The 17,691-nt window shown below is 37.7% G+C and overlaps 1 protein-coding gene across 11 annotated transcripts in view; it reads left to right on the top strand.

The window, feature by feature from the left end:
* DISP1 (dispatched RND transporter family member 1) overlaps nt 1–17,691 on the top strand; it is an 88,417-nt gene that overhangs the window by 18,396 nt on the left and 52,330 nt on the right. The window contains exon 1 of one of the 11 annotated variants that reach the window (XM_064414089.1): nt 10,767–10,864. The exons of 8 other annotated variants lie outside the window; for them this stretch is intronic. Coding sequence is in view for 1 of the 3 variants with exons in the window: in XM_064414084.1 (XP_064270154.1) it covers nt 17,225–17,295 (71 nt within the window). In the remaining 2 variants the exon portion in view is untranslated. Of the gene's footprint in view, nt 1–10,766; nt 10,865–14,984; nt 15,004–17,198; nt 17,296–17,691 lie in introns of those variants that run through there. 2 more of the 11 variants (XM_064414096.1, XM_064414084.1) reach the window with 2 other exon arrangements.

Genomic DNA, 17,691 nt, shown 5'->3' with positions numbered 1-17,691 from the left:
GAAAGGAAACATGATTTTGAGCTTTTAATACTTACATTATAAAGAATTAACTTTGCCCAAGAAATAATGTGCACTTTCAGGTGGGCTTTTGCTATCTTAAACTTGCACAAAATGAGATCCTGCTTCTAAGGGAAAGAACTTAATATATTGCTTACAAGACCTAATTTAAAAAGTACTTTTTGGGAAAATATTTTGGTTGGTCTTGAAAAATGATGGCAGTGAAACTGGACAAACATTAGCATGTAGTATTGGTCTTGGACAAATAAAATAATCTATAGCTTCGCATTTGTGGGAGAAGCTGGAGATTGTTAAAGTGCTGTAAGATGAAGATTGCTTATTCTGTATCACCTTGTAGTCACGATAATGTCTCGGGCAAACCTGTGGAAATTATTAGAATGTTCTGGGTGATCAGGAGTCAGTCAGGGAGGCAGGGACTGGATATCAAGAGCTTCGTTGTGGCCAGACTGCATTCTTGTGGGTACTGCTCGGCTTGGGTACCAAAAGTACTGTTTACCAGAACAGTGTTAGGTTTTGGTGTTGCTGTTTTATTTTTCGTCCTCATGGTTGATTTGGGCCTAAGTAGCAATTAGAAAGAGTTCAGATTACTTCATTTAGAATATTAGAAATGGGAGCTATTTGAGCTAGGGAAAACCAGCACTTCTAGCAAAAAACTCTAGAACGTCTCAGATAGAATTACAGAACAGTTCATCTGAACATGTTTGAATTTTGATGAGTTCTTTTGCATAGTTATAACCTTAGTGATTTATCTGTAGTTGACAAAAACCAATTGTTCCTTCAAAAATCACTCTGTCTTAAGCAAGAAGCAGAGATCTGAGAGTTTCATCCCAGTTTTACAGTTGGTATGTTTATACTCCACTTTATATATTCACCTTCCAGGTAGAGTGTATGTAGAGATTCTACATATCATGAAGGTTTTACTTGAATGCCTGAATGAAAGATTTTTACAAATGTCAAATAATGAAAAGTTGCTATCCTTCTGGGATGGGTCAGAAAGGCAGTTTGCCTTTCCTCTTCTCCCATATTCTGTCTCCAGCATATTTCTTCAGTGGTTTCACTGTTGGGATGTACTAGCTGAATTGTCCCATCTCCTAAAGCTTGTGGAGAACATTGTGTATTTAAACCTTCATGTTCTGCCAATGGAAATAAAGGAACATATGCAGATCAATGTTTACTTTGTTTCCTTTAGCTATAGGTTAGAAATATGTTCACATTAAAGTTGGTTTTGCTAGGCCATGTAATATTCATCTGACCACAAGATCATAATAGAGATAAAAAAAATTTTGCTGAAGATACCTTGCCTCAGCTGAAGATTTTGGTAGTACCAGTTTTGTGTTGTTCTACACCTGAAAAGGAAAAATTTGTCATAATTCAGTTTAAGAAGGATAACATCTTTTTGTAATCATAAAATGCTAGAAGCTCATCTATAATTATACTGTTCTTTGAAACCACTTCAGTCAGTTTTCCTTTTTTCCCCCCATTTTTTCCCCCATTCTAATAGTCATTAGAGGTTTTAAAAAAATACTGCTTTCAAGTCTAATTTTAGAACTTAATTTCTTGAGAATATTTAGTTGAGATTTACTACTGTTTGGTAGCACCATAGTCTTGGTGTACTAAAAGGAAATACTAACTTGGTGCTAGTACTAACATGAAGAGAATTATCTGATCTAGCCTAAGGCATTAAAAACCTTATTAGAAAGGGAAGAGCTGTTCAGTACCATTTCACTGTACCATTTATTCAGTACTTTTTTTATATTGTGGTAGTTTGAGGAGAGATGAGATGGAGATGGCAGAAGACTGAATAACTGTGAGAAGGCAGGAAGAAGCGAAATCCTTATTTGTACAAGGCCTGTCAGAGTGCTGGGTGTGTATTGGAACAATGATGTTTTTTGCAAGTGTGGAGGAACAAAATAAGCAGGAGGAGAACGCACCATTATTAAGCTGGAGAAAAGGCAGGTTGAGGAAGAACATGGAACCTTATTGTCTCAGAGGGTGTGAAGTTATTTGAGCCTGAGGCATGAAAAGCTTAACATGTAATAGTTCTTCTGTTGGCATTAATAGTATGAGCAGCTAAAAGTTCCTGACAACCATAAAAATTTGCAGTGCACTAAACTTTGCTGTATTCCAAGGTTAGCATCATGTAGCAGGGAATTTTAAAGGCGGATTGATTTCAAAGACATTAAGGTGCCAAATTTAGATTTTTGTTGAATGTTCCCTTGTCAGGAGCAGACAACTTGCTTTGCTTCTGTTGTATTTCTCTCCACTTTTAGGCTGCAACTGGGAGCAATATTCTTTCTAATGAGACTCCCGAGCATGAAGCTGCAGTAAGAGCAGCAGCATCTGCCTGTAATAAGGCTTTGCTCTCTTTCCTTCTTTGTTATGTCCATATGTCAAATGCCCAGTGGCTTCATGCAGCTGAATCTTGCTCAAAGCATGTCAATTATGGGGGAGAAAATGAAGGTGCTGTGTGCAAACCCAGGAGCTGCAGGCAGTTGAAGGGGAAACAATGTAAGGTGGGAATATAAATTGCAAGGTCAGGAATGTGTGAGACTCTTAAGTCTTTAAGACTATGAGGACAGAGTTTCCCCAGTGCTGATGAACTTCTCTGTGTGGTTATTCTCCATATAACTTTTAGTAAGTACAACACACTCCTTTGCAAGGGAAATAACTTCTCTAAGTTCAGTGTCTTTTGATATGGATGGGCATTTTTTCCCCTCTACACCTGGGAGAGTCAGAATGACAGTAGTGTTGTTTTACTAGGGGGAATTAGGATGGAGGGTGGATGGAAATTCTGTGATTGGGAATTGGTTTCTTGATGCTGATGGAGAAGAAAAGCAGGGACCTGGGGAAAGATGCTGCAGTACTGACAAGAATGTTTACTTGGAGAGAAGGACCTGAATCAATCAAGAACAATGATGAAGAGGTCTTGGGTGGCAGTTGCATTAAAGGTAAATTTTTACAAATACATGTTCTTAAATAAGAACATGTCAAATGAGCCATTATTATCTCTAAAGAACTGGAAACAGCAAAGTTGAATGTATGGGATTTGAAAAGCAATTAAGTAACTGAGGATTCTTTTTACTGAATCTTTTTGTTATTTTCATTGTTCTGCTTGTAATTGTTATATCTGATTTGATTCTGTTAAAAAGCAGGTAAAACAAATTATTTAAAATATAGTGCAGATATAAGTGCAGCCTGCTGCAGAAGTGCAGACCTAATGGATGTGCTTGGGTGGGATGGAAGCTGGGCACAGGCTGTGGAGGGTGGGGTCCTGCAGGACGGGAGGGTGTGCCACTAAAATGACATCAATGCTTCGCTTAAACATCAATCCGTACAGTGAAAGCAAAACAATTTCTCTGTGATTCATGGAATTGTTGACTTGGTGGGGTTTTTTCCTTTGGTTTACCTCATTGCTTGGGTAAGTAATGAAGGTGGCTGTAGGAATACTTACTTGAAATCTGGAATTAACCTTTTTTCATTTGATGAAAGAAGTACTTTGTCTGGGTGAAGATACTGGCATGGTTTCTCTGTAGAAGTGGAAAATTTATAAAGTTTTTAGGTGATAGAACTGGGAGTGAAAGTTGCAAATAAAACTTGAATGTGTGTGCTTTTCTGTTCCCATGTTCACATTACCCATTCAACATCTCTAAAGGGCCAGTGGCTGGAATATTTACCTTCTACTTGTCCAAGTAGAACTGCACCTACATAATAACACCTAAATAGAGAGATACTGTGTGTTCATGTAAGCCTTGACAGTTTTAGTCATTTAATTGTGAAGTAGTTCTATGACAGGGAAAGCAGCATCCAGCATTAACTACTTGTACAAATTTATTTGCTTTGTAGAAATGCAAAAATTGCAGTTCTTTGTTTATAAGAGACATAGTTTGTTTGTAGATCAGACAGTTTGGTTGCATGGTGCAGAACTGATGATGCAGAGATAGGACCTCTGTCATGTCTGAAACCTACTTCAAAAATGTCATAGACTCCAAAAATGAAACATTATTCAAACAGTATTTAAAAAAAAAAAATCATAGTTATGGACTTACAGCACAAATAATTCCTAGGGAAAGCTATAGAGTAGTCCATGTTGTGGTAATCACACTTTTATCTGAAGAATCAGATATTTTGTTGGTTTTGAGGCTTAGAAAGTTCTTATTTTGTGGATTGATTCAGCACAATCATTCCTATATTTTGGTCACAGAAATGTAAATACCTACAGTTTTTTATGCTGCAGTGTGTAGTATTATAGCTGCTTTCTATGAGAGACATGATTTCATTAGGTACAGAAAGCAGGAATGTCTTTTCTATTCCATAAACACATATACTTCAGTATTGCTAATGGTTTCCCCTAACCTGATAAATATTGGAGAGAACTGTGTTATTTCTGTATTGATTTACATGTGATTTCTCCTCCTAAAGGTGCATGCCTGTCTAAAAACATGCAAATGAAAGTAACCTGTCTTTAAAATCCTCAAGGAAAGAGACTTCTGAGTCACTTTTCTCCAGCAAGGAGATTCTTAGTTTTCTTTTTCTTGTTGAGTGTTTACTTTCAGTGGCCCACTACTGCCACTGATGACATTCAGGATTCCAGAGGCAAAATTTTAACATGATTGACTGAGACATTAAGCAGAGATTAGAGTTTCTTAAGCATTCTTGATTCATGGAAAGTAGAGCAAATCAGCAGACTGTGAAATAGCAATCGGTCTGCCTTGAAGTTTTAAGCTGGGAGTGGGAGTGCTGAAATTACAGATTGCTGCCTCCTCCCTGACTTTTACTTTTTGAGACTTTGCACTGCACTTTTTCGAAGAAAGGTCATGAGTTGTAGTACTGTTCCCTGCTATTCCTGAGTGCTCAGAGTCTTCTCTGCTAGGAGAGTGAGTGGGGTGATAAACTGCTTTCCCTCTTTCCATTGCCTCATCCTTCCACCTCCTTGTTTTTCCAGTATAAGCCAGTGTTGCAGACACTACTTTTCTTCATTCTCCTGCAGTGACCTGATGGGCCAATTGCATGTTTTAATGGTTTGGTACAAAAAGCCTAATTCTTGTTTGTGCTGTGCTGTAAAATAAAAGTGTGCACTTTGTGTTTCTGCTTAGTTTGGCGATTACAGGAGGAAGTGGTGTTTGTGTTTGTCTTTTCATTTCTCAGAGCTGGATGAGTATCTGTGCAGAGCTCATTTCAGGAGACGAAGGGACAATGACAAACCACTTCACTAATTGCATCTACTTTCTATCCCATCCAGCTCTGCTGCAGTCCATAAGAACAGGTTGTGCCTAGGGAATGGAGCAGTTTCTCAGACGTATTTTAGCTCTGTGAGTTTAGTGGCAACAGCTGCTTCCGTGTCCATGTGCAGGAAGAGATGTTCAGCTGAACAGGCAGCTTGCCTTTTTATTGTGTGTATAATGCTCACATACGGTCTCAGTTTGCAAAGCTGCAGAATATGACAGATTTTTTATAAAGCTCATTGTGCAAAATATGACTGTAAGAGTGTGTATGTTTATATTTTAAAAACAAACAGCTTCAAAAAACCACCCTTTATCTCATAGTGGTAATATGAAGCTATGACCTGTTTGATCGTCTATCCAAATGAATTTCTGTTATAAGAGGAAGATACATTATTTTTTCTTTCTGTATGCCACCCATTTCACTAAATGCTGTTTTCTGTCAAGGTCTCCAGAGAGGGAGCCAGGGCTTTTGGCCTGTATTCTCAGTTCTGACAGTGTACCTAGAACTCTATTTGCAACTGGCTGATGTCATCACAGGCAAAGGTTCAGTTCATTGAGCCTTTGCACCTCAGTCTAGAAAATATTTTTTTATGCAATATATGTTTGGGTATTGGGATATATAGGAACTGTGGATTTAGTTATTAAAAAAAAAAAAAAAAAAAACCAGTAAACTGAGAAGTAGAAATTCTATTTTAGGATAAAGACAAGTGAATTTTCACTTTTTCTTCTAAAAAAATATGGATATTGTGTAGCATATAGAAATATTTTTTTACTTAAACTGTGGATAGTTGCCCTACTACTCGTGTTAGCTATTGTTTCACAACATCCGCTAACTTGAAGCCCAGCTGCCAAGTCTTTCCTCAAATACTGTGATTAAACACTTGTTTTACTTGTGCTTGCAGTCAGAGAGGAAAGAATTCTGCACCAGACAGATTAATATACTGGCAGTTTAGCTTTTGTGAAGAGGATCTGTGACTTTGAAAGCTTCATACTTGTGAGTTCCAGCAGGACAAGCTGAGGTCTGATGCTGCCTTAGGTCAGCAAGAGGGAAGACAAACTGGATCTTCAGTCCCCTGCAGGGTGCACAGAAGGGTGAATAAGCATGGCATAACTAAAGTTTAAAAGAACTCTAATTATGTTAAAGTATTTGGAGCCAACAGCTAAGTTCTGGTGTTTCCAAAGCAGCTTTTGATACAGGTGTAAGTAATGTTAGCTGAAAAAAATGAAAAGCCGACCTGCTTAGATATTCTCTCAGTCTGTTCTTATCCTTCCTGTAGAGTACAGACTTATTTTTTTTATTCATGTTTTATTCAAATGTTGTTAGAAGTACTGGCTCCGTTTCTGCAGTAGTGTGTGTTTCAGTGATCAGTATAGACATGTCCCACTTTGAAGTGGTTTATATCTAACTATTTTTTTGAAATTCCAAGCAGAGATGCACTTAAAAATTTACACTGAGATTCCCTCAGTGTAAATGAGGCTGAGTAAATGAGTGAGGCTGATTGGTTCAGACTGTTTACTTTCAACCCAGGTACAACTGCTGTTTCACTCTAAGAAAAATTTGATTTCTTAGAAAAATTATGTAGAAAGTGTGAAGTGAGTGGCATGGTATTCTGATAATGAGAAACTGTTCTGATCTTTCTCAGATTATCCTTTACAGAGGTGTAATTTTCCTAAATGAGCACAAATACTTTGTACTAGTTTGTTTTCCACATCAATTAAAGAATAAACATGAGATCATATTCCTGATGTTAATCAGGTATTAAGAGTATTAGAAATCTGCCATCAGTTGCACACAAATATTTACTTTCTGATTGTTTCAATTACACCGATTTGATTACATTTTGGGTTTTGACTTTATATTCACGTAGTAGGCGAGATCAGCAAGATACTTCAGCTAAGGAATTACATTTTCTTGGAAGGCTAATTCATGTGGCTTTCCACACCCAGGACAAACTGCATTATAGAGGCCTTGACTGGAACATCCTTGGGAGTCTTCTGCCCAATGATAATCTATGAGGGATGCTGAAATAATATCAGGTCATTTTTGAAGGCAAGTCTGTCCCCTTCCCATCACTCCTGATGTTTCCACCAAGTAAAGCTTTTTACTATCAGTTCTGAAATCAAGTCATTTGTTCAATTTGCATGAGCAGTCAAAAAGTTGTCTGATAACTTTTTTTTATGGATGCTGCCTGAAGCTGAGTATCAGCTAGCATGCTAGAGATCTCCCTCTCCTAGTCCTAGTATCTAAGCTTTATAGTTATTTTCTGAACCATTTCACATGCATATATGTAGAGCTTTGTTGTGGAGATTCTCTGTGCAGTCAAAGAGAATTCTCCCAGGCTTCAGGCCTGGGAAACTTAGAGGAATAATGAAAACAATTACTATCTTTCTTTCTGTTCATGTTGTTTATTGATATGTACCTTCAGAGTTTGCTATTCATAGTTCACTAATAGTGTGAAAGGTTTTTACTTTGACAGCAGTCAGATTTCACTTTAGCAATCCTGGTTGTAAAGGATGCTACCTCTTAATAAAGGATCTCTCTCTTTTTCACCTTCTGAATCACAGAGTCATTTTGTCTGTCCCTGACTCACTGGCGTCACTTTGGTATCTTTGTGGGTTCTCAATCCTTGTTTTCAGGTTAAGGCATTTAAAATTTTCTTTGTTCTTAATAGCTTTATAAATATTTAAAGTAGACATTTGTTGATAATTGTTTTGTTGGTAATGTCTAAACTCAAATATGGAGTGTAGATGTCTGCTTTCACTATGTTTTTTCAGACTTGAAAATTTTTGCTTGAAGATAGAATAAATGAAATAATAAATCCATACCAGTTACTTTGTGGAGAGAATGAGATTGTGATGATAATTCCTATTAATCTTGTTGTCTAAAACTTGCATCCTGGTCTAAAAGTTCCAAGATAGCATAGTTCTGACAAGAAGTCATCATCCAGAAAATGCAGAAATTAGATTTTAATAGTATCAGACAAACCAAAACAGGGTGTCACTGGTGAAGCAGCGCGAAAGGGGGAAAAAAGTAATTGTTAACCTTTTTGACAGAGGGGTCTGCACGGCAAGTTTTAGGGAATTGTACAGATATTGGGCTGGTAGTCATTGGATTCCCTGTGTAATGGCAGGATGAAACTTTGCCTATTGGCAAAACCTGGTTGGCTCAAAAAAATCTACAAAAAAACCATCAGAAAGCTGATGGGTATCTATAGTTACCAGTAGTTCCAAGACAGACACCTGTTTTTCATAGTGTAAAATTTTCTGTCTTTTTTCAAGATTGACAGATGAGGAAATTGGTGTGACTGTTATTTTCAGATAATGCAAAATTATCCACACATCATTTTAAGTGACTTCTCCGAGACAGTGATTTTCTTCCATAACTTCCATGATTTGCATCTGTTTACTTGTCTGCATCCCTACTGCCATGGATGTCACCAGCCAGTGCACATCTGTTCCATCTGTTGCGTGTTTCAGCTGACACTGTGCTGCTTGAACTTACAAAGCATCATCCATTCTTCTGTCATCCAGATAGAAAAATATTTGTACCTAGCAGTTTCCAAAGTTAAAGGTAGCTGAAAGCCCAAGACAGGCAAGCTGCTGTTATCCACGTGTTCAAATGGCAAATTTCGTTCATGTTACTGCTGATGTATCACGGCGGTTTCCCACCGGGCTGATGCCCAGCAGGGTGCCGGAGCCAGGATAACTCAGTGGAGGCTCAAGCAGCCTAAGCAAGCTATAGTGATTTTCGGCTCTTAGTGATTATCAGCTCAGTGATTTCAGCTCTTTAGCTTGCTAGGTGCTGCAGCAGCAGACGCAGGGAAAGAGAGGAGAAGGCCCTGTGAGGTTCCGCAGGATTCTTTATTCGGGTGTTCCGTGAAGGTTCCCAGTGACAGCTCTTCTGCCGAACCAGACAGAGTCAGGGGTTTTTATACCCTACAGGGGTTTGGGAAACTGTCCAATAGTAAGGGTCAGGGGAAAGTGACCTATAGGCTTACAGAGAGATAAGCAGGGTCCGAAAAGCGGAAGAGAGGGGCTGCTAAGGTCCAGTCATGCTGACTTGTCATTTCCTAGCTCAGGCTTCTGACCTCCAAGGAGGCCTTGCAGGCCTTGAGCCTGCTACACTGATGGAGAGAACAAGCTACAAGAAAAGGAGTGGGGCCAAGAGCTGCTGTTGAAATTGGATGGAAATCAGTGAGTCCAAGGCAGGACATGCAGCTCTCCAAGCTCATGGTGTAGCAGTACAGGAAAAGCAAGAGATGTTCTTTGTTCCATCTTCTTTGGAGTTAAATGTGTAGATAACTGGTAACTTGGCTTATCAAAATTTTGTGTGCCCATGCTTTGCTGGTCTGAGAGTTTATTAATAGGTTTGTTTCTCTTGTCTTCTTTTCTTCCCTGCTCCCTGACATGAGTTGTATGAGGAGAAGGGAGAATCTGCCCTGACAAAGGAATTTGTAAACATCATCTTAAGCTTCTGTCAAGAGTAGGCAAAAGTTCCTGCCAACACAAACAAGATGCAGAACTAGGATGCAGAATGTTGCATGTGACAGCAATCTTTGCAGCACATGGATGAAAACAGTGAATCAGCAGTGCCCAGATAGCAGACAACAGCAATCTCATGGGATTTGTTAAAACTGCATGTCATGCAGCAGGATTTATGACTTAAAATATCTCAGTGCATTAGGGCTGGTTCTAATGTGCAAAAAAATATGCAAAGGTTTGCATGGTCAAGTGGTCAATAAGTTCTCCTTGTTAACCATTCTCAAGACAATGAAGTTTTATGTACAGCAATTGAGACACAACCTCATTCCATATTCTGATTTAACTTTCTGTTCGGAAAACCAAGAGAAATGTATTTGGATGGATGTCTGTGCTCCCTCTGCCTTGTGATGTGTTGAATTTTTGCTGCTTATAACTTTTTAAGTAAAACAGATGTGACTGGCTAAAGATGCTTAATTTCTCTGCCTACTTGGAATGCATTTGGATTGCCTGGAATTTAGGAGGGGAAGTCAAATATTGCAAAACTTTGTTTTAAGCTGTGACAGTCAATGCCTGATTATCTAAAGTCTCCAATGAGTGTACTGATTGAACCAGCAAAATCCTTCCACAAATGCTGGTTTCTCTCAAATTGATAAAAAAGTTAACTCAGACTCTTACCTGTGTGTGACAGGCTGCTTTGGGGATTTTGGCCTCTTTTTTGACTTTAGGTAGGGAAGGAAGTTTTGGGGATTTTATTATTCCCTTAGGTTGCAACCTGATGATGACATGCATTCGGTCTCCGCTCTTCTCTAATGTTACTCTTGCTCCCAGACAGGTTCACCCCCTTCAAGTCCTTTCATTTTCTTCTCAGAAAGTTTGTCCAAAAGGACAAAAGAAAGGTTTTTCAGATGTGTAACACTTCCAGATGTACTTCCAGCAATGCCAGGTGTTCGATCAAGCCCATCACATTAAGGACAAGTTGAAATCCTGCTTTGCCACAAGTACTGTCATTTTTATTTGTTAGATCTGTACCTGTTTCTGCTTATTCTTGTGGCTGTGAGGTGTCCTGTAGTGGCCATACCAGTTTGGATTGTTCTGCTGGGCTCCCATCACCAATTCACAGTGAATGAATGAGCTTCTGACTGGTAAGCTGTATTTTTGATATCCACCTTGATGGCTGTTTTGTGGGGAATTTCATTGAACCACGTGCTCAGAATATGAGGTACTTGTGCACAAATAGTGGCTTGGGCAAAATCCTCGAAGTACCTAAACATGGTATAGTGAAAACATGTCTGTAGCTAAAATCTTACAATTCCTTCCTTGATAAGAATCTGTTTGAATCATATTCTCCTTTAGGTCCCTTGATATTTAGGATTTTCTGTGTGTCAAAACAGTTCAATTCAACTTCAAACTTGCATTGTTCAGATTGTTTCTACCTACCTGAGACCTGTTACAGAATCCCAGATTTGTTGAGGTTGGGAGGGACCTCTGGAGATCAACAGTCCAACCTCCTGCCAAGGCAGGGTCACCTGGAGCAGGTGACACAGGAATATGTCTAGGTGGGGTTTGAGTGTCTCCAGAGAGGGAGACTCCATGAACTCCCTGGGCAGCTGTTCCAGTGCTATGGTTTAAAGAATATTTGAAGAAGGAACACTTTCTATGACACTTTAAGACAATGTTCTATTTGATTATGTACTGAAAGATCAAGAGAATTTGCATATTTTGTCAGTAATAATATTGATACATAAGTTTTGACACTTATTTTTTCAATGGTACCTGCACTAAATGCTTGAAAAAGCCATTTCTGAATCACATAGTGGAAAACTGCTGAAGACTTAGCTGTTTTTTTGGTTTGGTTTTTTTTTTTTTTTTGGTAACTTTGCTGTTGGAAACACAAAACACGTGGGTGGCCAAATTGCATTTCAGTACGACCTGCTAGCAGGCAAGAGGATTTCTGCTTCAGTGCTGCAGTTCATTAAAGAGCTGCAAGCAGAAATATTGAAAAAGTTTGCTGTGGGCATGTGATGTGACAGGAGATTTCAGATAACCTCAAGGCTGCCTTCCAAATGATCTTATTAATTCTGTGAGTAATCCAGGGAAAACCAGTAGGGTTTCTTTGACTTTTGCCCTCCAAGGTTGCAGTTTTCACAACTCAGAGCAGCTATTCGTAACAAAAGCTCTTGAGGTGTAATTTAAAAGCACCAGGAAGTGTGTTCCTGTTTTTCTTTCTGGTACACTTAGAACTGACAACTCCTCTTCCTTTAGCCCCTAATTCAGTGTGCTGCTGCTCCTGGAAACCTGTTTGGAATGTTCTAATGAAGTTTTTCACTTGCCTGAGGTACATAAAATGTAACACATGAGCCGGAGTTCGATCAGAGACTTCAGTCTGTGTGCAGTCAGCTGGTTCTCAATAGTCACACTCATGGCTGGGTATGGAAGGATGGGGTTGCTTTGTGCAGGCTCTGGGAAGTTCATTATTTTAATTCTGCTGTATTGGGAAGGTGCTGTTGTAGTTGTCAGCCCACTCGTGTTCAAGGTTACTAATCCAGAACCAGAAAGTGACTTGCTTTTAGTGAGGATCATCGATGGAGATTTAGATTATAGAATATACAGACCTAGAATGTCATGGTCTGCATTGATGATTAGAAGAAAGGGAAATAAATATTTGCATCTCTTCTTGTGAACATGTTCTCTTTTTTTATGTAGCTTGAGTTTGGATTTTTTTTCAGAGTCCTTTATTTTCATTTTCATTAAAATCTTCTATTGAAGAGTAATAAAGAGCTGATTAAAATTGCTTTTTCTCTTTATGCAGCAGATTTCAGTGGGTTATCATCCCACCTAAAATTGGGCTGCTTCTTTCTAGGTGCCTTTTTTTCTCTTCTTCCCCTTTGCCTTTGCTCTCCAGAGTTGGTATCATACATTCTGCATTGCAGAGGGCAAGATTCCTGAGAATAGCACACTGTTTGGAAAGGATTATATCTGTGGCCTGTTGTCTGGATGTTATTTATTATGTACACAGAACTGCTAACTCTCTAAATATTTCCCATTTTAAGACTGTTCTTCCTTTGCAAATTTACCTTTAAGGAGCAGGTTAAAACTGGTTTTCCAGCTGAAAATAGGACTCTTACCTTGCTAGTTAGTGTTAGCAATGTATTTATTTGCTGCATATCTATGTAACTTTAATGCTATTATAGTTTCCAGTTCAGCTAGCTGTCTTACCTCTCTGCTTTTAATGCGTTTTTGGGAAAAGCATACCTTTTAAGTCAGATAAACAGGAAAGGCAGAATAAAGAGTATAAAAAAGTTTGGTCCAATCCTCAGTAGTGTTAAACCTTTGGTTTCTGCAGTTGGGAGAGTATGAAAAGCTTAGCCTTTTTTTCAGCTTAAAATTTTCTCATAATTACTGGTTTTGAAGCCAGCAGCTGTGTTACTTAATGCATGAAACTCTTAACTGTTCAGCTATGAGTTTTAAATGGGAGAGGTAAATAATTATTTTTTTTATGACTTCTAAAGCAACTGTTATACCTGTTAAAAAAAGTAAAGAAAAATAAGTGACTGCAATTTGTTAATATCCACTGTTATTTCTAAAGTTCTATTTAAGAGCTTAAAGTTCCAGCACTGGGTTTTAATATTTGCTAAAGATAGGAGCTTGTATGATAAGTAACTATTGCTTGTTCAGTGGTCTTTTGAGAATTTAAAGTAGTTGCCTGGCTTGATCTGAAATTGGTGACATGTAACTGTATTGTAACTTGCCAGTTAAGTTAAAACCATTTAGAAAGAATTTTCTGAAGTATTTTGTTGAAGTCAGTCTGTAAAAACAAAGTCATTTTAATGAAGACTTTGAATATTACAGTTTCTCCCTAGTCTCATGAACAAAACTTCAGATTTTGTTTTGCAGCTCTTTCCCTTCGGGGTTATAGCTTGAAAATAATCTTACCCTAAATTGGAGAGCTCAAGGAATGCTCATGAAGGAGCATTATGTTGACTGGCACTTGAGTGTTTTGTGAGATGCAAGTACAGTACAGGTCACTGCAATGATTAAAAGGTGAAACTGGTTAATGGGGTCTGTGAAACCTGTGTCCTACAGCAGCTCCTTGTTTATTTCTTCAAACTGTCCTGCACATCTAAACTGCTTGCAGTGATAAGTGGTCTTTATGCAGATTGGTATTCTACACAGGGAGATTTCCTGCAGGACAGAGGCAGATTTCCTCTTCCCTATCTAGACTGCTGCTTCTAGAAATTATTCATCTAAGTTTCTTATTCTTCTGATTTTGAAGGCTTTGTAATTAGGGAAATTCAGGACCAGAAGAGATAAAAACAGAAGCAGGAGATGAGAAAGAAGCAAAGGTCCATGTGAAGTGAGGAGGAATGGTGCAGTACCAGGAGTATAAGGAGAGATTGCTTTTGATAGACTAGTGGAACTGTGTGAAGTGGGTTTGGCACTAACAGCCATTCCTTTGAAATATTTTTTGTCCTGTTTTTAAAAAATTATGACTTGGTTATTTTGCCACTTTAGACTGAAAAGCAGATTGGAACAGCCTCTGATTTCTTCCCTCCTTTTTTGATTTGCCCATGTGTTCTGAGTCCAGTATTGAGAAACTGTAGCTTCTCACTGTGCAAAACCACTTTTATTTTAAGTTTCTTTATATTCTTCTGTCCGTTACTAATGCACTTGTATGGATTCTTAAGGAATTCTGTAATATGTGGAAATAATGATCTCGTTAAGATTCTTATCCCCCAAGTTTTCAACATCCATAAGGGGGAAAAATCCAACTTTATTAGATGGACTAGACGAATTAAGAAATGTTTACTTTGATAACAAGAGGCTCAGTGCTCACAAAGATTTTCTGGAAGGATATTCTTTAGTTAGAGTGAGTAATTTGACAACTTCAAAATAAAGGATAATATAATATGTTGATACATTTATTCACAGCTTCAGCTAAAATGACACGATCAATGGCTTTAGCAAGTTTTAAATAATCTTCTGTCTATCCTTAGCAACAGATTTCTGTTAAGTAGGAGGATAAACTCCGTATGTGCTTACAAAAGTAGGAAAACTGCGTTTGTCTCAGATGACTCTGTAGTATCTTACATGTTTACATCTCCATTAGATTTACTGTAGCATGACTTTCTAGACTATGGTGTTGATTTAATAAATAAACAGTATATGGAGCAATTCTCTTGTAGGTCATTTTCCTGAATATGTGATGCCAGCAAAGACCAACCTGATTTCCCTCTTTGATACCAAGGACTCAGTTGCTCCTATGAAGACTCCAAAAGATTCAGTAGGCATAGAAATGCGTTTTTCTTTTTCATGTTGTTTATGCTTGCGTTTTGTTAGTACTGCCTTCACATTTTTGATTAAGCTTTTACTGAATCCTTATCTATAATGACAGTTTAAATTTTCAGAAGATAAACTTAAGTGACATATACAGAAAACTAATTTTTAAGTGGAACTAAACATTTCCAGCTTTAGATGCAGTTTAATCACATCTACAGTTTATGGAAAATGTACATCTGCAGTTCTCTAAGGAATGTTTCCTAATACCTTTAATGTTTATAATTGTACATAGGGAAGGTCTACATAATCCCTCTATGTTGGAAAGATCCTTCAATTTAAATTTATTAAAGATTACTTTCCCCTGTCAGGAGCAAAGTGTCACCTAAATCCAGTTCCCTCTTACGAAAGCGTGAGAATTTCTCCACTACTTGGGGTCTGTGCAAATCATCTGCACTACAAAAGAGCCCTGACTTCTTCCATTTTAGGAATCTGGGAAGGGTAAATATTTAGAAGTGCTGTCATAACAATAGCAGAAGTAGAAGGAAATTAAAATTTGGGATCCAGTGCTGAGACACATTTGGCTTAAGCCTTGGGTGAAAAAAACACAAGCTTTTTGGTAAATTGGTGAAACGTTACAATTTTTAACTTTGGAATACGGAATCAGCAGGAATCGTCTGTGTAGAATAAAACATCCAGTTTTGGAACTGTGTTCTTTTTGTTCTTCTTTACGTTTTTTGTTGGTTTTGGTTTAGATTTTTGGGGTTTTTTTGGTCAGACCAGAGTGTGTTGTTGTTTGGTTCCTTTCCGACAGGTTGCAGGAACTAATATTTCACTGAGCAAATACTAGCACTGTTAAGGGACCGGGGCTCTTTATGGAAGACAACTGCTGGGATGAGAACTTCTTAAATATAAAGCTCAGGGGCTGTAGGTTGAATGAATATACAAAGTAAACTAAAATTAATACAATGGCATAGAAATTGATTTAATTATAGGAACTATGGTGTTTAGGTTGCAAAGTAATTTGCTCTAAAAGATTTTTTATAGAATCTCTTAGAGAGTTTTCAGCATCTGTTGTTTTCAACAGCTGTTTGATATTGAGCAGAAATATTAATCTGTTATCTGCATAGCAAGAAAAATGTATTCTTGATAAGTTCATTTGAGCTGGAGTAACTCTTTGGATATTAAAACCAGTTTGCCTAGTGTTTTTCAGTTATCTTTGGGAGATTTTTGGCACCATGTTCAAATACCTAAACGTGTCCAAAGACTGAAGTCTGTTTCTGCCAGAATTTGCCATGTGACTGACTTATGAACCTATATAAGGATCATTATAGTAACTTAAGCTGATATTTGGCTTGTGTTTATGCAAGACAACTCCAAATAATACTTAAATTTCATTTTGAGCAATGCTGTATTTTTCAGAAAGAGACTATATAGAGTTGTCTGGATAAAGAGAACTGTACTTTTGGAAAGAAGTGTTTTGAAATTTGATTTCTATTTTTCATTAATTTAAAAGCTAAAACAAAAAATTGTGCATTTCATTGTAGAAGGAAATAGAGTTTAACCTCCACAGATAGGAGACTGCTTGGGTGGCTTTATCTGATGCCTCAGGGCTCTTAGCTCTCACTCAGCTTGCTTCAGGTTGTATGGGTCTTCATAAAAGGCAGGTTTCCAGTTAGTTCTATTGCAAAGTTGTCAAGCTTTACCATCACTGTTGTGTTTTAATAATATTTTTTCCATGTCCCTTCCTAAATTTTGATTTTTACAGTTTCCAGATAATTCAGCACAGCCCCTGACAGAGTTTGTTGAATTTTAGATCACCTAATACCTGAAGATTAGCAGAAGTTGCTCTGCAAAAGGTGCTGGACTCCTGAAATACAATATGAATTAATATTTGGAGATAGTTTAGACCACTCCAAGACTTCAGTGCCTCGGTTTCCTTGCAAACTTTCTCAGCATTTCAGTTACCCTACTTAAATTAATACTGTTACTGCTAAGTTTCTTTAGCAGGATGAGAAACATTTCAGTATTTAAATGCCTGTCCTTTCTTGGCTTATTCTTACTGAGAGTATTCTGCAAATTCTGAATTAAAGCAATGCAAAGAAATTCTTATTCCTGTGAGGTCATTTGCCCAACCTAGACACTGGAGAATGTGGTAATTTTTTTCAATTTAGACACCCAGTGCCAAGAGGAAGTGGAATAATACAGCCTTACTCTCTACCACAAAGATGCAGAGACTAGCACAGCATGGAGCATGTTTGCTTTCCTTGTTCAGAATCAGATACGTCCTATACAAAAGGTAATACTGAATCTTAGAGTTGATTAATCAAGCTCTTTTTCCAGCCTTTTGCATCTTTATCTGTTATGGGCATGTCTAGTTGCTGCATGAGATATATTAGTTATTAAAACAAAACCCCTTACAATAGTAAGCAGAAAAAAGGAATTACAAAGAGAACCAAATTAATAGTAAACTGGATTTTGACCAATAAACTTGCACTCTATGGTAGGTTAGTCTCTTAATTTAAAATCAGTATCAGTCTTCTTCAGATTCAAGGTCTGTGGCAACTGTGGAATTTTGGTAATAGTTCCATGGAACTCATATGGAACTCAGGGTCAGTAGGATTCTATGATCTTTGCACAGTAGTGTTCCACTGATAAAATAAATCATAACAGAGGATGTTTTACATCTATTTAA

The sequence above is a fragment of the Passer domesticus genome, chromosome 3 (assembly GCF_036417665.1).
Source record: "Passer domesticus isolate bPasDom1 chromosome 3, bPasDom1.hap1, whole genome shotgun sequence".
Lineage (NCBI taxonomy): Eukaryota > Metazoa > Chordata > Aves > Passeriformes > Passeridae > Passer > Passer domesticus.
This window is presented reverse-complemented; position numbering and strand designations above follow the sequence as displayed.